Here is a 16,979-nt window from a genome sequence, read left to right on the forward strand (position 1 = left end):
AACAAATTTTTAGCTTGCTATTAATCAACTTTTTTTTCATACGCGGGATCCAGACCTATGGTATCATAATATCATATTATGATGCTGCAATAAATTTATTTTAAAGATTCGCCTTTATCAATCCTACCTAATGTTTCTAAGTTTCTTTTCCATTGTCACAACATTTTTACGTTTTGTTAACATTACAGTTTTGTTACCATTACGTAGACAAAAATCAGGCAAACACAATCTGAAGCACGATTACAGAACGGAAGTGATTAAAACAATGTTGTTATTTAAGAACAGACTAAGGCCATTGTTTTAAAAAAGAATTTTTAAATAGTCACGTCTATTTTAAACAATGCTAAGACAGTTTGACATAAATAACGGAAAAGGAATACAGACAGGTGCCTGTTCTTTCCGATAAGCTGAGACGGTCGCTCTGCCTGCCGCCGTGTGCATGAATCATTTTTACTGTTGTACATACTTATATGTGTTCAAATTACACAAATACACATTATCTCTCAAATATTATTTGACCTACATACATTTTTATTTGATAAAATTGTTAAATTGTTTATTTGTTAAATTTTTGTCTGATGAAAATCGGTCCGGGTTAGCCGGACTTCAGGGTTATCGGGGGCCGACTTATCGGGGTTCCACTGTACAGTGGAACCTCAATAAGTCGGATTAATCGGGACCGCGGCCGATCTGGGTTATCGGAAATCCGGGTTAGCCGGAGAATATGGTAAAAATTATTAATAAAATACATATAAATAATAAACAAATACACATTATAATTGCAAAAACATGAAATACATGCACAGTACATCTAAATTACGTACAGTTGTATCCAGTGTTGTTTATTTATTGGTAAAAAACTCAGTCAAAGTAAAAAAATGTTTGTTTTGTCTGATGAAAATCGGTCCGGGTTAGCCGGACTTCTGAGTTATCGGAGGCCGACTTATCGGGGTTATACTGTATTATGTATTTTACCTCTTAATTTAAGTATCGAGTTAAGGATTAATTCCATAAAAACATATGTATTTCAAAACATATGAAAAGCCGAAAAAGAATAAATGACAAAAAACAATCTTAGTTCTTTTAGCTAATTTCTTAAAAGAGTTAAAGTGAAGTTGTTTTGTCAGATGATGGGTTCAATAAATCTGTACGAAACTTTATTTACCGGGGACATTTGCGGATAGCGGGACACCGACTTAGTCGGTGCCCGGAACACATTTTTAGGACACAATCCAAAATCAAGCATTAATAGAGAGAAAAGCTCTTCTAGCTACCCCTAAAATCAGGTGGTTTAACCATATAAAGTAAACCGAGGTAAACAAGGGCATCCTAGCAAGGGCATGCGAGGGCATCCAACGTAACGTTTAGTACAAAGCCTCCTCATTCGTTATATACTGCGACGGGGGGAAGGGGGATAGTGGTATAGCTTGGGGGTCAGATAGGTTACAACTCTAGGTTACGCAGTGTGACCGGTTTGATTTTCGTACATGTGGGTCTCACTGTTCCATTAGAACCCACATACCCATATAATGTCCCCGAGGCTGGGGTTGTACGAGTATCTGTGTGTATGTGGGGGGGGGGCGCCTTTGCTGGTTTTGCAGGCGGGCACCTTATACCCTAGCGCCGGCACTGTATGTACATATACTCAATCGTCTATTTCCTGGGTCCATTCATAGGTTTTCCTCTATTTCTCTAATTTTCCAATTTATGCCCTCTCTCCAACTAAGGTGAGGTTTTCCCCTATTCCTTCTACCATGTGATCATGTTAGGATTTGTTTTGAAAGTCGATCTTCGGGCATTCTTTGGACATATCCATACCATCTTAGTTGTTGGGTACCAATATCTTTTACTATTGTATGATTAGTTTTCATTATTTTTCTTCTTTTACTGTTAGTAACTCTCTCCAACCTCGATTTCCTTGCCGAACATCTTCAGAAATCCATTTCCGTTACCTCAAGTTTCCTCTTGCATCTTTGTTTTATCTGCCATACTTCACCTCTGTAAGTGATTATATTGTGTTATATTATGCTACGTTGGTTCCTTTGTTATTTATTGGTCCGTACCCTACATACCTGCATAGATTTAATTTAAAAGATGATGAATACTGTGAATGTGGAGAAATAGGCACACCATAACACATATTATTTAATTGCGAAAGCCAAACAAATACACATGAATTACAAAGAATGAGAAGAGACCTTGTTGGCATAAATATACAAAACATAATAATATAAAATGAAGAATTATACAGGGTGTCTGCGTAACTTGGAACCATATGGGAAACTTTTTTAATATCAATTTTACGAAAAAAAGTCATTCTTTATAAAGTGCTCTGCATAGTCTAAAACCTAAGATGCAATCATCAGATATCAAATTTTGTTAACAGTATACGAGGTATGTCAAAAAATATGAATTTCGCTCAGGAGCAAACTACCTTTATATTTCAAAATATCAAAAAATTTTATTATCAAAAGTTATTTGTAATTAAAAACCATATTCAAATGTGCAATAACAGCCTTCTACTTGAAAAAAAAAATTCTGAAATTTTCCTAAATTACCGATTTAGAACATCATTTTTATTTATTAGACATGTAATAGGTAAGTAACTCTTTTATTAATAATTTTAGGAAAAAAAGTTATACTTCATAAAAATCTGTGCATGGTCTAAACCTCAAGATGCAACCATCAGTTATCCAAGCTTGTTAATTTTATACGAGGTGTGTCAAATAATATGAATTTAGAAGGAATTTAGAAATTGATGATCATACTTATATCTGTCGCAATGTCTGATAATGTCTTTGTCTTCCACACACATAATGTATTCTGTCTTTCTTATGTTTATTTTCTCATTTTTGATATTCCTCGAAGTGAAGAAGTAGAAATTGTGATAATACCCATACATAAGAAAGAAGATAAAGAACAATTGTGAAACTATTGACATATATAATAGCTTATATATAGCTTATTAGCATAGCATATACATAAAGTTCTATCAATTATCTTGCTAAAGAGGCTTATTCCGTATTCGGAAGATACTCTAGGAGACTACCTATGCAGCTTTTGTGCTGGAAAGTCAACATTAGATCAAATATTTACGATCCGGCCAATATTAGAAAAATAAACTGATTCGATAAAGAGAAGCAGACTATGGCTAACAATACAAGAAATGGGAATAAGACCAAGAAAATTAGTGCAGCTAACTCAAATGTACGTGACAGACTCATATGCACAAGTAAAAAGAGGAACAAAACGTTGATGTCATTTAGTATAACATCAAGACTTCGACAAGGAGACCCCTTATCACCGTTGCTATTTAATTTGGCTTTAGAATATGCAATAATTGCTCGATAAGCTAAGATTGCTCCAAACAGCGGAGATGAAAATCCTTCGAAAAATTGATGGTAAGACTCTATGTGGCAGAGTTAGAAGTACAGATATACGACGAAGATACAAGTTGGATAACATTAATAACTGGATAAGAAACAGAAGAATAGAATAGGATGACCACATAAGCCGAATGACAACAAATAGAGTAGTAAATACAGTGAGAGACGGTTCCTCAATAAGAAGACGATCAGTTGGAAGACCACGAAAACGATGGTACGACAACTTACTAGAGGCACATTAAAAAAACAGTAAGTCTATACAAAAAGAAGAAGAAGAATATGTTATAAGATGTGATAAAGGTATTTTTACAACTCAAGGAAGAAACAGGTAGTCTGAGCCTTCGAATAAATGAAGAGAAGACAAAAGATATGTTAGTTACTAAAAATCCACGACCAAGAGTTAGGCAGAACATAACTATTAATCCACAAGGAAAAATTTGCTGTAGCTGGCTGTATACCATTAATTACAAATAAAATTTAATAAAAAAATTTTGTCTTGGTAAAAGGTATATTAGTTTAAAAAGCCCCTATAGGGCTACAAACATGAAAACAAAAGTTTTCGCTCTGTAACAGGAGCATCATCAGTGTTACAAGAACATGGTGAGCCAACCAAAAAATACAAAGGTCAAAGCCTTTCAAAAACAGACTAAAAGTCTTATATAGATATTGCCCTAGGGCCGTAGCTATTGGAATTTTATCCATCCTTTGGATTTTGCAATATAAGACTTTTAGTCTGTTTTTGAAAGGCTTTGACATTTGTATTTTTTGGTTGGCTCACCATCTTCTTGTAACACTGATGATGCTCTTGTTACAGAGCGAAAACGTTTTGTTTCCATGTTTGTAGCCCTATAGGGGCTTTTTAAACTATTATACCTTTTACCAAGACAAAAATTTTTATTAAATTTTACTTATAACTATTAATGACCACAACTTGGAAGTAGTCAATGAGTTTAAATATCTGGAGGCGAATCACAGATGAAACTAAATAGAAAAAGAGGTCTCAGCAAGTATAGCCGGGAGTAGAGCACTATACTCCCTATTACCGTCATGAAGATCTAAGCTGCTAAAAAAATATACGTTAAGACTCTACATGTCAATTAATTATTTACCCAGTTTTTACATATGGAAATGAAACATGGACTCTACGTCTTTGGGAAATAAGCTGCTGGTATTTGAAAGCAAGGGGTTTTTAAAATGATATTTTGCCATCAAAGAGATAAATTGACAGGAGAGTGGGGACTCCGTATGGTACTGAAGACATCGTCAGACATGTGAAAGCTAACCGGATAAGATGGGCAGGTCATGTGGTAAGATCAGAGGAAAACAGAGTGTTAAAGACAGTGTTTTTTGAGAGACGAGACGATAGAAGATCAGTATGCCGTCCCATGAGTAGAAGGATGATGTTGAAGCAGATTTATCTAGGATTGGGGTACAACAATGGGAAATGAAAGCGCAAGGTCGTAGAAGATGGAGGAGTATAATGAATACGGCGAAGACTCAGCCGGATTTGTAAAGCCAGTCAAGAAGAAGAAGAAGAAGAAGAAGAAGAAGAAGAAGAAGAAGAAATTGTAGTAATTAGTCTTAATTCGATTATTTTATAACATGCTTACATAACTATACGAAAAATAAAAAATACAGGATCCTTTGTAAAAGGTATATTTAAAAGACCCCAATAAGGGTTACATCACAAAACAAAACGGTTTCGGATTAACAAGTAATCCATCATCAGTGTTAAGCCCTAAAATAGTAAGTATAACCTAATTAATAAGAGACAATGTTGTAAAAAGTGACTAAGGTTAAAATTGACTAAGGTCATACTTACAATAACATGCATGCGTGAGCCACCAAAAAGTTATGGGTGAAAACCCTTTAAAAGGTATAAGATCTTATATTATACTACATATTATTATAATTATATATTATAATATAAGATCTTATACCTTTTAAAGAGTTCTTACCCATAACTTTTTGGTGGCTCACGCATGCATGTTATTGTAAATATGACCTTAGTCAATTCTTAACTTTAGTCAACTTTTACAATACTGTCTCTTATTAATTAGGTTATACTTATCATTTTAGGGCTTAACACTGATGATGAATTACTTGTTAATCCGAAAACGTTTTGTTTTGTGATGTAACCCTTATTGGGGTCTTTTCAATATACCTTTTACAAAGGATCCTTTATTTTTTGTGATTTATGGTATACAGCCAGCTACAGGAATTTTATTTTTCTACGGCCGTGCCTAAACAGCTACTTTCTCGCACGCATTTTGTTTCCGAAAGTTGCACTTTCCCGCACTAGTGCGGCAAAGTAGAATACCTTGTAATATGGCATTATAATATATTATAATATAAGCAATAAACTAATATTTAGATATTATCTACTAATTTATTTTAAATTTATCTTATTGTGTTCATGTTTTAATGAAATTAACGCGATTATTTCATTCATAGGAGATTCTGACCAATGGAAAGCTACATAAATCTAAATTAAATCGATAATTTTTGATAATTTCCCGTCGTCAAGTATATTACTTCAGTTGCCCTTCGTTGCTACGAAAAAATACATTCAGTGACATTAATGACAATTAATGTTTTAAAAATTATAAAAGTGATGACTTTCAACCGTAAAATATTTATAACAACTGTGTGTTCAATTGTACTAATTTGTACTTACATAAATAAATTACAATAAAATTTTGGTTTTGGACAGTTTTATTCATGAAATAATCGCAACAAATTGCACTCGATCTCTAAAATTAATATAAAATTTTTGCCCTCGTGACACTTTCGACATAATTTCACTCGCCTTCGGCTCGTGAAATTAAAACTGTCAAAGTGTCACCCGGGAAAAATTCAATAATTTTAGAGCTCTTGTGCAATTACTACTGAAAATTCTTTGAAATAGAATTATTTTGACATACCCAATATTCATAAGTCAAATCAATGGACAATCACAATGGTTTTGAATATCGTCGTCATTGAAACCATTATCGTCGTCATAGTAACCAATTTTATTAAAAGTTTGATTTTGACAACCTTGTCAAAAAACGTATGCATTTGTGTGTTTTCGCTGCAATTTTTAAAAAATTACATGGATTCATCGGACGAAGAGATTCCGGAAGCTGTCTTGATAGCCGCCGCGGAAGCTAATTTAAATTTGTTGCCTGCCAAATCCAGAGAGAGGTATCAAAAACAATTTGTTCATTTTGTGAACTGGTGCGAATCCATGAAAGTAACGAGCTATAAAGAGGAAGTATTTTTGGCATACTTTTTAGAATTGAGCAAAGTGCTTAAATCAAACACACTTTGGTCACGCTATTCCATGATTAAAAGTTGAATGAAAATAAAGCACAATATTGATATAAGTAAGTTTTATAAACTAACAACTTTTTTGAAAAAACAAAATATTGGCTTTCGAACACAAAAAGCAAAAATTTTTAGTAAAGAAGATATATAGCCAAATTTATGTTAGACGCACCAAACGAGATATACTTATCTTGTGATAAAAGTAATTATCATTTTTGGTTTATCTGGGTCTTGTAGAGCCGAACTTACGAAAATCACTCTCGACTATATTAAAGATAAAGGGAATCTAATAATCGTCAAAATTACGAACTTGAAAAACAACTCTGCGAGATAATTTGTTGTCTCAGAAGAAATAAACAATGGAATGTTTTTGAACCTATACAGAGAATACGTCAGTTTACGACCTTCAACCACAACTCATCGGCGTTTGTTTATAAAATAACAGAAAGGAACATGTACAGTGCAATGTGTAGGAATTAATACATTTAGAAAAATCCCCACCGAAATTGCAGCCTTTTTGCATCTACCCAATCCTGAACGTAACACAGGACACAGCTACAGATGCTCATCAGCAACCTTCCTAGCTGATTCTGGAGAAACGATTGCAAATATAAAACGTCTAGGAGGTAGAAAACAACTTCTGTAGCCGAAGGTTACCTAGAAGACTCTGAAAAGCAAAAAAGAGATGTGTGTAACAAAATTTTAAGTATCGATTCTTTAGAACCATCTACATCTACGTCGAGTGATCACAACAAGCACAGGTCGAGGGAGAAAACACAGTGCCAATTCAAGGATCAGCTTGCATCCGTTATAAATTTGCAGAATGCTGCGAATTGCTCATTTATTTTTAATATTACGAAGCAATAAATAGACGTTCTTCTTTTTCCACTAAATAGTTTGTTGTATTTACTAGTAAATAAAAATTGATATAACTATTTGATGTGACTTTTTTCCAAACATACGGCCGTAGAAAAAATATTGTTCCTAACTCATGCGGAAAGTGTCTTTCCCGCACTCGACTGCTTGCCCGAACTCCGCTATCGCGTCGTTCGGGTCAACGGCAGTCGCGTGCGGGAAAGTATCACTTTCCGCACTAGTTAGGAAAATAACTATTTCCTCGTGGATTTTTATACGAAAAATCAACTATACAAAAATATAACAATATAGAACAAAAAGCGTGCACAGGATTTAATTTATTATCGATTTTGCTTTAATAGAAGTGAATAACTTCCATAACATTAACATGCTTTTGTACATTAATTTTTTGTACTTTATTAATGGAACTGTTAAAAAATATTTTTATTGAGCAGTGCATTAATGAATAAATTGTTTGTTCCTTGATAGTATCATTAAAATTGTTTGCGTCCATAATATGGTCTTTTAAAATGTTACAATACAATGGTAAATTATTGTATTTATACAAGGATTGTATTAGATTAAAAATCATTATACAGTGCAACCTCAATATAACGAAACTGAGGGAAATTATAAAATATTCGTTATACCCAGGAACTTGTTACAATAAGGTTTGTTCTGTATAGTCCTGTCGCCAGGGGGGGTACAACGGCCTTCTTAATTCAGATGGACTTACCCAAGTTATTTTTATGTATTTTGGCCCGTAGAACACGAATTTTTTGGGTAACAGTTGATCCGGATGTCGATAAGATTGTTATCAACAAAGAAGTTGAGGAATTACATAACAGCAATTTCTCGCAAAAAAAAACATTTTTTTGTATTTTTTGGGTCATTCTAACCAAAAAATGTTTCTACAAGTTTTTTCGTAGGATGCATAGTTTTCGAGATAAACGCGGTTGAACTTTCAAAAAATCGAAAAATTGCAATTTTTGAACCCGAATAACCTTTGAATAAAAAATAAAATAGCAATTCTGCTTACCGCCCTTAAAAGTTTGAGTCAAACTATATCTGTTTTGAATATTTACATTGCTAAAAATTTATTTTTTGATTGTTAAAAAAAGCTATAAGCACATAGTGTTTCCCGTGCCTAATACATGCGTTTTAATGCATGCTACGTAGAAATAGCGCCGCTTGCACTTTTACCTATTCTACCTACTCGTTCGATTTTAAATGAGAAATCATTGAAAACATCACTCAAGTACTAGGTGTTTATAGCTTTTTTTGCCAATAAAATAATAAATTTTTAGCAATACAAATAATTAAATCCGATATAATTTGACTTGAACTTTCAAATGCGGTAGGCAGAATTGCCATTTTACTTTTTATTCAAAAGTTATTCGGGTTCAAAAATTGCAATTTTTCGATTTTTTTAAAGTTCAACCGCGTTTATCTCGAAAACTATGCATCCTACGAAAAAAATTGTAGGAACATTTTTTGGTTAGAATGGCCCAAAAAATACAAAAAAATGTTTTGTTTTGCGAGAAATCGCTGTTATGTGATTCCTCAACTTCTTGGTTTATAACAATCTTATCGACATCCGGATCAACTTTTACCCAAAAAACTCGTGTTCTACAGGTCAAAATACATAAAAAAAAACTTGGGTAAGTCCATCTGAATACAGGGGGCCGTTGTACCCCCCCTGGCGACAGGACTAGTAGGAGTTGCTGATCGGGACGCTCAGATCTGAGAGTAGTGTAACAAAAATATTAATTTCGACCGACCTTGGTAACAGTTGCAACTCTACCATCTGATTCACGTCAAGGAACGTTCAGTTTCAGAATGACCAGAGAACTAGAACAAAGAGAGACCATGCTGAACTAGAGATGGGCGGAACATTCGGGAAAATAACGTTTTGTATATATACATATACCGCACCATTTTGTAAATTAAGGTAGCAATAGAATTTCGAACTGTAAACCTGTAAATAAATATAGCCTTATATAAATCCGAACCGATCATTTTAATAACGAGTAAACTCGCTATAATAAATTAGTAAAAATCGTTTATATTACCTGCCATTGTAGTCTTCCGGATATGGTATGATTGTTCCCTCTGGACTAGGCCTTGGAGAATTGCCGATCCAGAAGAAAGCGTCTGGACCAGTACCGTCATAATAAAATCCTTTGATGAATATCGTACTCTCATCTACCGCGTATGCAGTCCCTTTTATACCGTGGGCGAATTCGACTAAGTTTCCTATTTTTCTTCCGTAGTAAGGTTCTATGGGTTTGGCACATAATCCTGAAAAAAGATATTTCAATGAAATCGTCAATATTTATAATTTCATTATATACAGGGTATCCCGAAAAGATTGGTCATAAATTATACCACAGATTTTGGGGTCAAAAATAGGTTGATGAAACCTCACTTACCTATATACAATAGTGCACACAAAAAAAAAGTTACAGCCCTTTGAAGTTACAAAATGAAAATAAATTTTTTTTTCATATATCGAAAACTCTTCGAGATTTTTCATTGAAAATGGACATGTGGCATTCTTATGGCAGCAGAATCTTAAATAAAAATTAAAGTAAAATGTGTGTACTCCATAAAAATTTTATGGGGGTTTTGTTCCATTAAACCACCCCAAACTTTTGTGTACGTTCCAATTTAATTATTATTGTGGCACCATTAGTTAAACACATTGTTTTTAAAACATTTTTGCCTCTTAGGACTTTTTTGATAAGCCAGTGTTTATCGAGATATTTTGAATATTTATCGAATCCACCACATATTTGTATATGGTTAAGTACGATTATTGAGACCTGGTAATATTATGAAATTTTATTTGTAATTCACATTTTTAGGTGTATTTTGAAAAAGAAGCCACATCTCGATAAAAGGTGGCTTGTCAAAAAAAGACTAAGAGGCAAAAAAGTTTTAAAAACACTGTGTTTAACTAATAGTACCACAATAATAGTTTAATTGGAACGTACACAAACATTTGGGGGGTTTAAAGGAACAAAACTCCCATAAGAATTTTATGGAAATATATTAAAAAAGAACCCGCATCTCGATAAAAACTGGCTTATCGAAAAAATACTAGGAGACAAAAAAGTTTTAAAAACGTCGTGTTTAACTGATGGTACCACAATAATGAATTAATTAGAACGTACACAAAAGTTTGGGGGGGTTTAACGGATCAAAACCCCCATAAAATTTTTATGGGGTGGACAAATCTCACTATAATTTGGTTTTAAGATGATCCTGCCATAAGAATGATACATACCCATTTTCAATAAAAAATATTTAATAGTTTTCGATATATTGAAAAAAATCGATTTTGATTTTGTAACTTCAAAGGGCTATAACTTTTTTTATGAGCACATTTGTACTAAGGTAAGTTAGGTTCAATCGAACTATTTTTGACTCCAGAATGTGTGGTATAATTTATGACTAATCTTTTCGGGACACCCTGTATAGTATATGTCGACAAAGTCAATTGAATATTACTTCAAAAGGGAATAACTAACATTTAATGAATATTGAGACATAGGAGTGTGTGTGAAAAACCGAATATATGAGTCTCTGGCTATCCTATAAGGTGGATGACAAATGGCAAGTTGCACCCAATAAATTATAGCCATGAATTCTTCCTCTAGCAAGAATTTTCTCTTCGTTTTCTACACCAGTAGCCTCCGAATATTCCTTACGCCTACCTACACCCCTCAGTTTATGTTGAAGATTTCAACAGTCATCACGAACTCTGGAAGTATGGGCGAGGCTTTGCAAGGAAATAGCGAGGCTTTGCAAGGAGTGAAGAGGTTGACACTTATTTAGTCTTTGATGCTAAAGTTCAGGAAACTTTTCGATTTGCAGCCTAGAGGCGAGAATGTAACCCAGACCTATGTTTTATCTCTACAAACGAAAACAATCAAGCCCTGATAGCTTCACATAAAATGCCCTCAGTTTTTCCACATTGCAAACATAGACCAGTTATAATAAAAGTATGCATCAAAAGACCAATAATAACATCTTTTCTTAGGTGGACATTTAAAAAGGAAGACTAGGTGACTTTTGCTAAGAGCTTTGACAAATTTTTGGGATGGATAACTCCAACACTATAAAACCACATGAGATTTATTGGCACGGTTATCACTACAGCGAATGAAACTGTATTCAAAATATATCATAAAGAGTATGTCGTGAGATGGAATGGAGAATGTGAAAAATTGTATCAAGAATACAACGAAATCAAAGACCAAGAAATTGGGGACGAATTAATATGCACCATCTGGATGCAGCCAGAGGACAAAAATGAATGGACACTATAAAAAAATAGACTCTGGTAAATCAAGCATGCAGAGAAGCCTTAGTTAGAAACTTGGTTGTAGCAAACATTCAACTAGAGCAGTGCTTTTCAATTTGTGGGTCGCGACCCCCCGGGGGTCGTAAAGAAGAAAATTGTTTTAATAATAATAATAATAATAGCTTTATTGCCCAACAGTTTCCCATTTACAGGACAATGATAAAAATATTACATAATTTATAACACCTATTATAGGTAAGATAAAGATTTAAGCAGTAGTACCAAAAAATAACATTAATAATACAAGTTAGACTAAAATTAATATAAACTCAAACAGAAAAAGAAAATAAATTAATAAAAAAGAAATAAAATAAAAAATTAGTGCTTATTTCAGACACTCAATAGCTACTTTTATAAAGTTCCTTTGAGAACATGAAAAAATGTCACAATGCTTACCAATAACATTAAAATTTCTACACATTACATTAATAGGAGCCTTACATAGAATATTTGTACGAGCTCTTGTACACCTAAATAATACATTTGTTCTTAAATTTGACCTTGGAATATTAAAATTAATGTTTTCTAATATTGAAATACAATCAATTGCATTATTAACAAGTTTGTACAAAAAAATTAAAGATGCAACTTTTCTTCTTAATTCTAAACTACACATACTAAAACGATCACACAAGTAATTATTATCTACACCTCTAGCCGGATAAAGACCATTTACTTTAAACATTAAAAATTTTAGAAATTTTCTCTGAACGCTTTCAATTGCAATGTTATGACAATCATAGAAAGGACTCCATACAATACTGGCATATTCAAGTTTAGAGCGGACATAAGTATAATATAGCAATGTTAATGACTTTATATTATTAAATGACTTACAATTGCGAATTAAAAACCCATAAGCCTTCAACGCTTCAGAAACTTTAACACACATATGTTCCACAAAAGTGAGTTTTGTGTCAAAAATTACACCCAAATCCTTAACCGTGTTCTGTCTTTCTAATATTCTATCGTGACAACTATAGTTAAATACAAATAAACTTGATTTCCTAGAAAAAGTGACTACTTTACATTTTTTTGTGTTAAGTTGTAATTTGTTGCTGTTGCACCAATTTTCCAATATTTCTATATTCTGCTGAAGTTGTTTACAATCATCCAGCTCCCTAATAGTAGAAAATATTTTCAAATCGTCAGCAAAGCCCAGTCTTTCGCATGAAATATTTTCAAGAAGGTCATTAATAAATAGTAGAAAGAGCAATGGACCGAGATTGGAACCTTGAGGCACACCAGACGCAGCAAGATATTTTTCTGAGATATAACCATTATATGCTACAAACTGCATCCTTCCCTGAAGATACGATTTTAACAATAAAAGAGCACTGTCAGTAAAACCAAATGTTGAAAGCTTGCTAAGTAATACTTCATGATCAATTCTGTCAAAAGCCTTCGAAAAATCGGTATATATAACATCAACTTGGCCATTATCGTCAATAATTTCAGAAAGATATTGGGTAAAATAAACCAAGTTGGTTACAGTTGATCTTTTATTAACAAAACCATGCTGACGAGATGAAATATAAAGTTGAACAGAAGATAAGATCCTATTATATAATACGATTTCGAAAACCTTTGAAAAATTAGGTAAAATAGAGACAGCTCTATAGTTTTCTATTTCTGACTTCACCCCAGCCTTAAATATCGGACACACCCTTGCTTCCGTCCATAGCTCTGGATACTTCATTTGTTGTATAGATAAGTTTATAATCTTGGTTAAAGGTATGACAAACGCACCAGCGCAATCTTTAATAAGAAACGAGGGAATCTTGTCAGGGCCTGTCATCTTATCTTTTAACTTTCTGATAGCAGCATTTATTTCATCCTCTGTAACCGATTGAAAATTAATTGATGTCATATATGGGTTTATTGGATAATTGCAACCACCTTCATCATCAGAAACTAAATAAACACTACTGAAAAATTCCGCAAAAGCATTCACTATGGCTTGCGGTTCTTTGTAATCACTTCCCTCAAAACTCATGTTGCCAGGAATTCGTGATGATTTATTTCTAGAGTGAATGTAAGACCAGAACTTAGTCTTGTCTTGAGAAATATTTGTTTGAATATCCTCCAAGTAATTGTCATATGCCACCTTGACCTGATATTTTATTAGTCGTCGTAATCTTTTAAACTCAATAAAATCGGAATGAATCTTAGATTTTTTATATTTGCGTCGGAATTTAGCTTTTAGTTTTATGTTTTTTATAATCGCGGAATCAAACCAAGGTGGATATTTATGAGCATGATTTTTGTAAACCGGAATATGCTTATCCATAGCCACCTTTACTTTACAAGCCATGAAGTTGAAACTTGGCAACATTTAAGCGTAGACCGGTTAATTCTGACAGTTCTCATTTATTTTTAAATGTTTTTAAATAATATTCACTGTATTTACAGAAAAACTCAAACATTTTACAATATTTCGTGCTCCAAATTATAAAGAATATTAAAAGGTATGTATTAAGATGATTTTAGTTCAATATAATATATTTTTATATAATTTATTTTATAGTATAATATATTTTTATATAAACTTACGTGCATATAGAAATGCGTCCACTTAAAATTTTTGTCATTTTTGATGTCTTATATTTACTAAACCTGTTGGCCGATTCAAGTGATTTTTTTAATATGTTATAGCCTGATTCTTTAACAATACCGCTGTAATAATATTGTTGCTAAGCAGTTAATTTTTTATTGTATAACGGGCATTTATAAAATAGTGAAATTAAAACTCAACTATAGCCTCAGGTTTTCTTAACATTCTGTTTTTTATTCATTCGCTTATGTTGGATAATAAAAAAAAGTTAGCTACTTTAACAACTAGATAATATGTCTTTTATCAATACAGGGTGTTTCTAAATAAGTGCGACAAACTTTAAAGGGAAAGTAACAAAATTCAAAATTTTGACCCCTGTCAAAATTTTCAATGTATTTTAAATGTAATCATTTTTTTCGAATCTTGAAAAATCTAATAAGTATTTTTGAAAAATTTAAACGCAGAATGAAAGATTACTTTATCACCGAGGGCCCAAAGTCCCTTAGAATGAATATTCCATAGGGTGATGCGAACTTTGAAAAAAAAAGACAGTTTAATTCGTACACCCGGTGTATATACAATGAAAATTTACTTATTTAGCAACAATATTATTACAGGGGTATTGTTAAAGAATCAGGCTATAACATATTAAAAAATCAATTTAAATCGGCCAACAGGTTCGGGAAATACGAGACATCAAAAATTACCAAATTTTTGAGGGGGCTGATTTCTATGCACGCAAGTTTATATAAATTTCTTTAAGTTTGGTATTTTACATACGGCATACCTACTTATAATTTTTGTTTTTGTAGATGCCAAGCCGTTGCTGTGTGCCAGAGTGCAAAAGCAATTACGATAGCAGTCTTAAAAAGAATGAACAACCAGAAAGCACTTTTTTATTTCCAAAGGATCCAAAGCTGCGAGAACTTTGGTTACAGTGTATCCACAGGAAAAATTTTGTTATTGGAACATCAGCGGTAGTATGTGCCAAACATTTTTATTCTGATGACATCGAGAGAGTTAGAGAATGGGTAGATAAGGAAGGCAACAAACATGTAGAGAAATTAACGAATCCTAAGTTAAAACCTTCTGCAGTTCCTCGCATTTTTCCAATTCAGGATGTTTCTAAATAAGTGCGAAAAACTTTAAAGGGAAAGGAACAAAATGCAAAATTTTGACGCCTGTCAAAATTTTCAGTGTATTTTAAATGCAATCATTTTTTCGAATTCTGAGAAAACTAATAAGTATTTTTGAAAAATTTAAACGCTGAATGAAAGATTACTTTATTACCGAGCGCCGAAAGTCCCTTAGAATGAATGAAAGGTTGTTTTTGAATGACATATTTGAAACTAAAAGTCACACTAAATTTTCTTAATTTTTCGCCCCTGTAAGTTATTAAAATAAACATAGAAGTTTTCAGGGACTTTAGGCCCTCGGTCCTAACGTAATCTTTCATTCTGCGTTTAAATTTTTGAAAAATACTCATTAGTTTTCTTAGGATTCGAAAAAAATTAATCCCATGTATATTCTTGTTATTGGTTTTTTTTTGTATAATAAACGTTACTTACAAGGAAGTACTTTTAATTTTATTTTGTACAAACTTCTAATTAATAATATTTTCTTGTTCGACTCAAAAAATACTATAAATTTTACCAGAATTTCTACTTTAAAATTGTGTTTTCAAAAGCGGTAGTCCGAAAGTCGGACTACGCACGTCATCAATTGCGATGTTGCCTTTTTCTCTTCATGGCTTGTAAAGTAAAGGTGGCTATGGCTTATCAAAAATTTCAAAAATTTTAAAAATTTTATTATAAAAAGTTTGTACAGCAATATCTACTTCGTCGCAGCATTCGGCGCAGCATTGCAGTTTTAACTATATGTTATTGTTATATGCCATATGAAAAATATATACTAATAAATCCATAAATAATGATACTTTTCACTTTTAAAGTGTATGAGGAAGTGTATGAAATACACTCCTTTTTATATCCCCTTTTAATATCTTTTAGAAACAGAACCACCCTGTAACATTAGAGACAGTATTGCGGAGCAGGGGTCTCTAACTCGATATATTATGAGCTTTTATTGAGTTGTAGTGTGGTGTCTGCTGCAATCATTATCGAAACCGGTAAATTGATTCGGTTATGGGGTACGCCCTTCCTCCCTTTTTCTTTATATCGTATCATGAAATCGCTGATATCCACAGATTTGCGTGTCATAGATTATAGCGTAGATATTTCGTGGATGTAGAATTACGTCTTTAAGCCATATTTGAAAGAGATATTGTCTTACTTTTCCTTTATTAGAAACTAAATGACGAAACACATTAAAAAAAGAAAATGGCAAATTTTACATAGTGTAACCTAAAGAGTACAAAAAAGTAAAATTTTAATTATGTTCTTCACTTTGACTATGTTTGTTTAAAATATAAGTTTTATGTTTTCCTGATGCATGCAAATTGTAGTTGCCGTTGTAGCTAAACTGTTTTGGCATATTTAAAGAAGAT

The 16,979-nt window shown here is 32.7% G+C and overlaps 2 protein-coding genes across 2 annotated transcripts in view; one reads left to right on the forward strand and one right to left on the reverse strand.

The window, feature by feature from the left end:
* LOC114331097 (protein Skeletor, isoforms B/C) overlaps positions 1 to 16,979 on the reverse strand; it is a 239,793-nt gene that overhangs the window by 127,746 nt on the left and 95,068 nt on the right. Inside the window, exon 4 of the mRNA XM_050650895.1 lies at positions 9,623 to 9,851. Within this exon, the coding sequence (XP_050506852.1) occupies positions 9,623 to 9,851 (229 nt within the window). The remainder of the gene's footprint in view (positions 1 to 9,622; positions 9,852 to 16,979) is intronic.
* On the forward strand, positions 14,246 to 15,890 carry LOC126884739 (THAP domain-containing protein 2-like). Its single transcript, XM_050650893.1, has 2 exons — positions 14,246 to 14,387; positions 15,286 to 15,890. The coding sequence occupies exon 2, from the start codon at positions 15,286 to 15,288 to the stop codon at positions 15,604 to 15,606; it is 321 nt and encodes a 106-aa protein (XP_050506850.1). The 5' UTR covers positions 14,246 to 14,387; the 3' UTR covers positions 15,607 to 15,890.

This window comes from Diabrotica virgifera, chromosome 5, assembly GCF_917563875.1.
Source record: "Diabrotica virgifera virgifera chromosome 5, PGI_DIABVI_V3a".
NCBI lineage: Eukaryota > Metazoa > Arthropoda > Insecta > Coleoptera > Chrysomelidae > Diabrotica > Diabrotica virgifera.

Excerpts from the sequence above, each read along its gene's own strand:
- LOC126884739 (XM_050650893.1), top strand. The coding sequence starts at position 15,286 with ATGCCAAGCCGTTGCTGTGTGCCAGAGTGCAAAAGCAATTACGATAGC.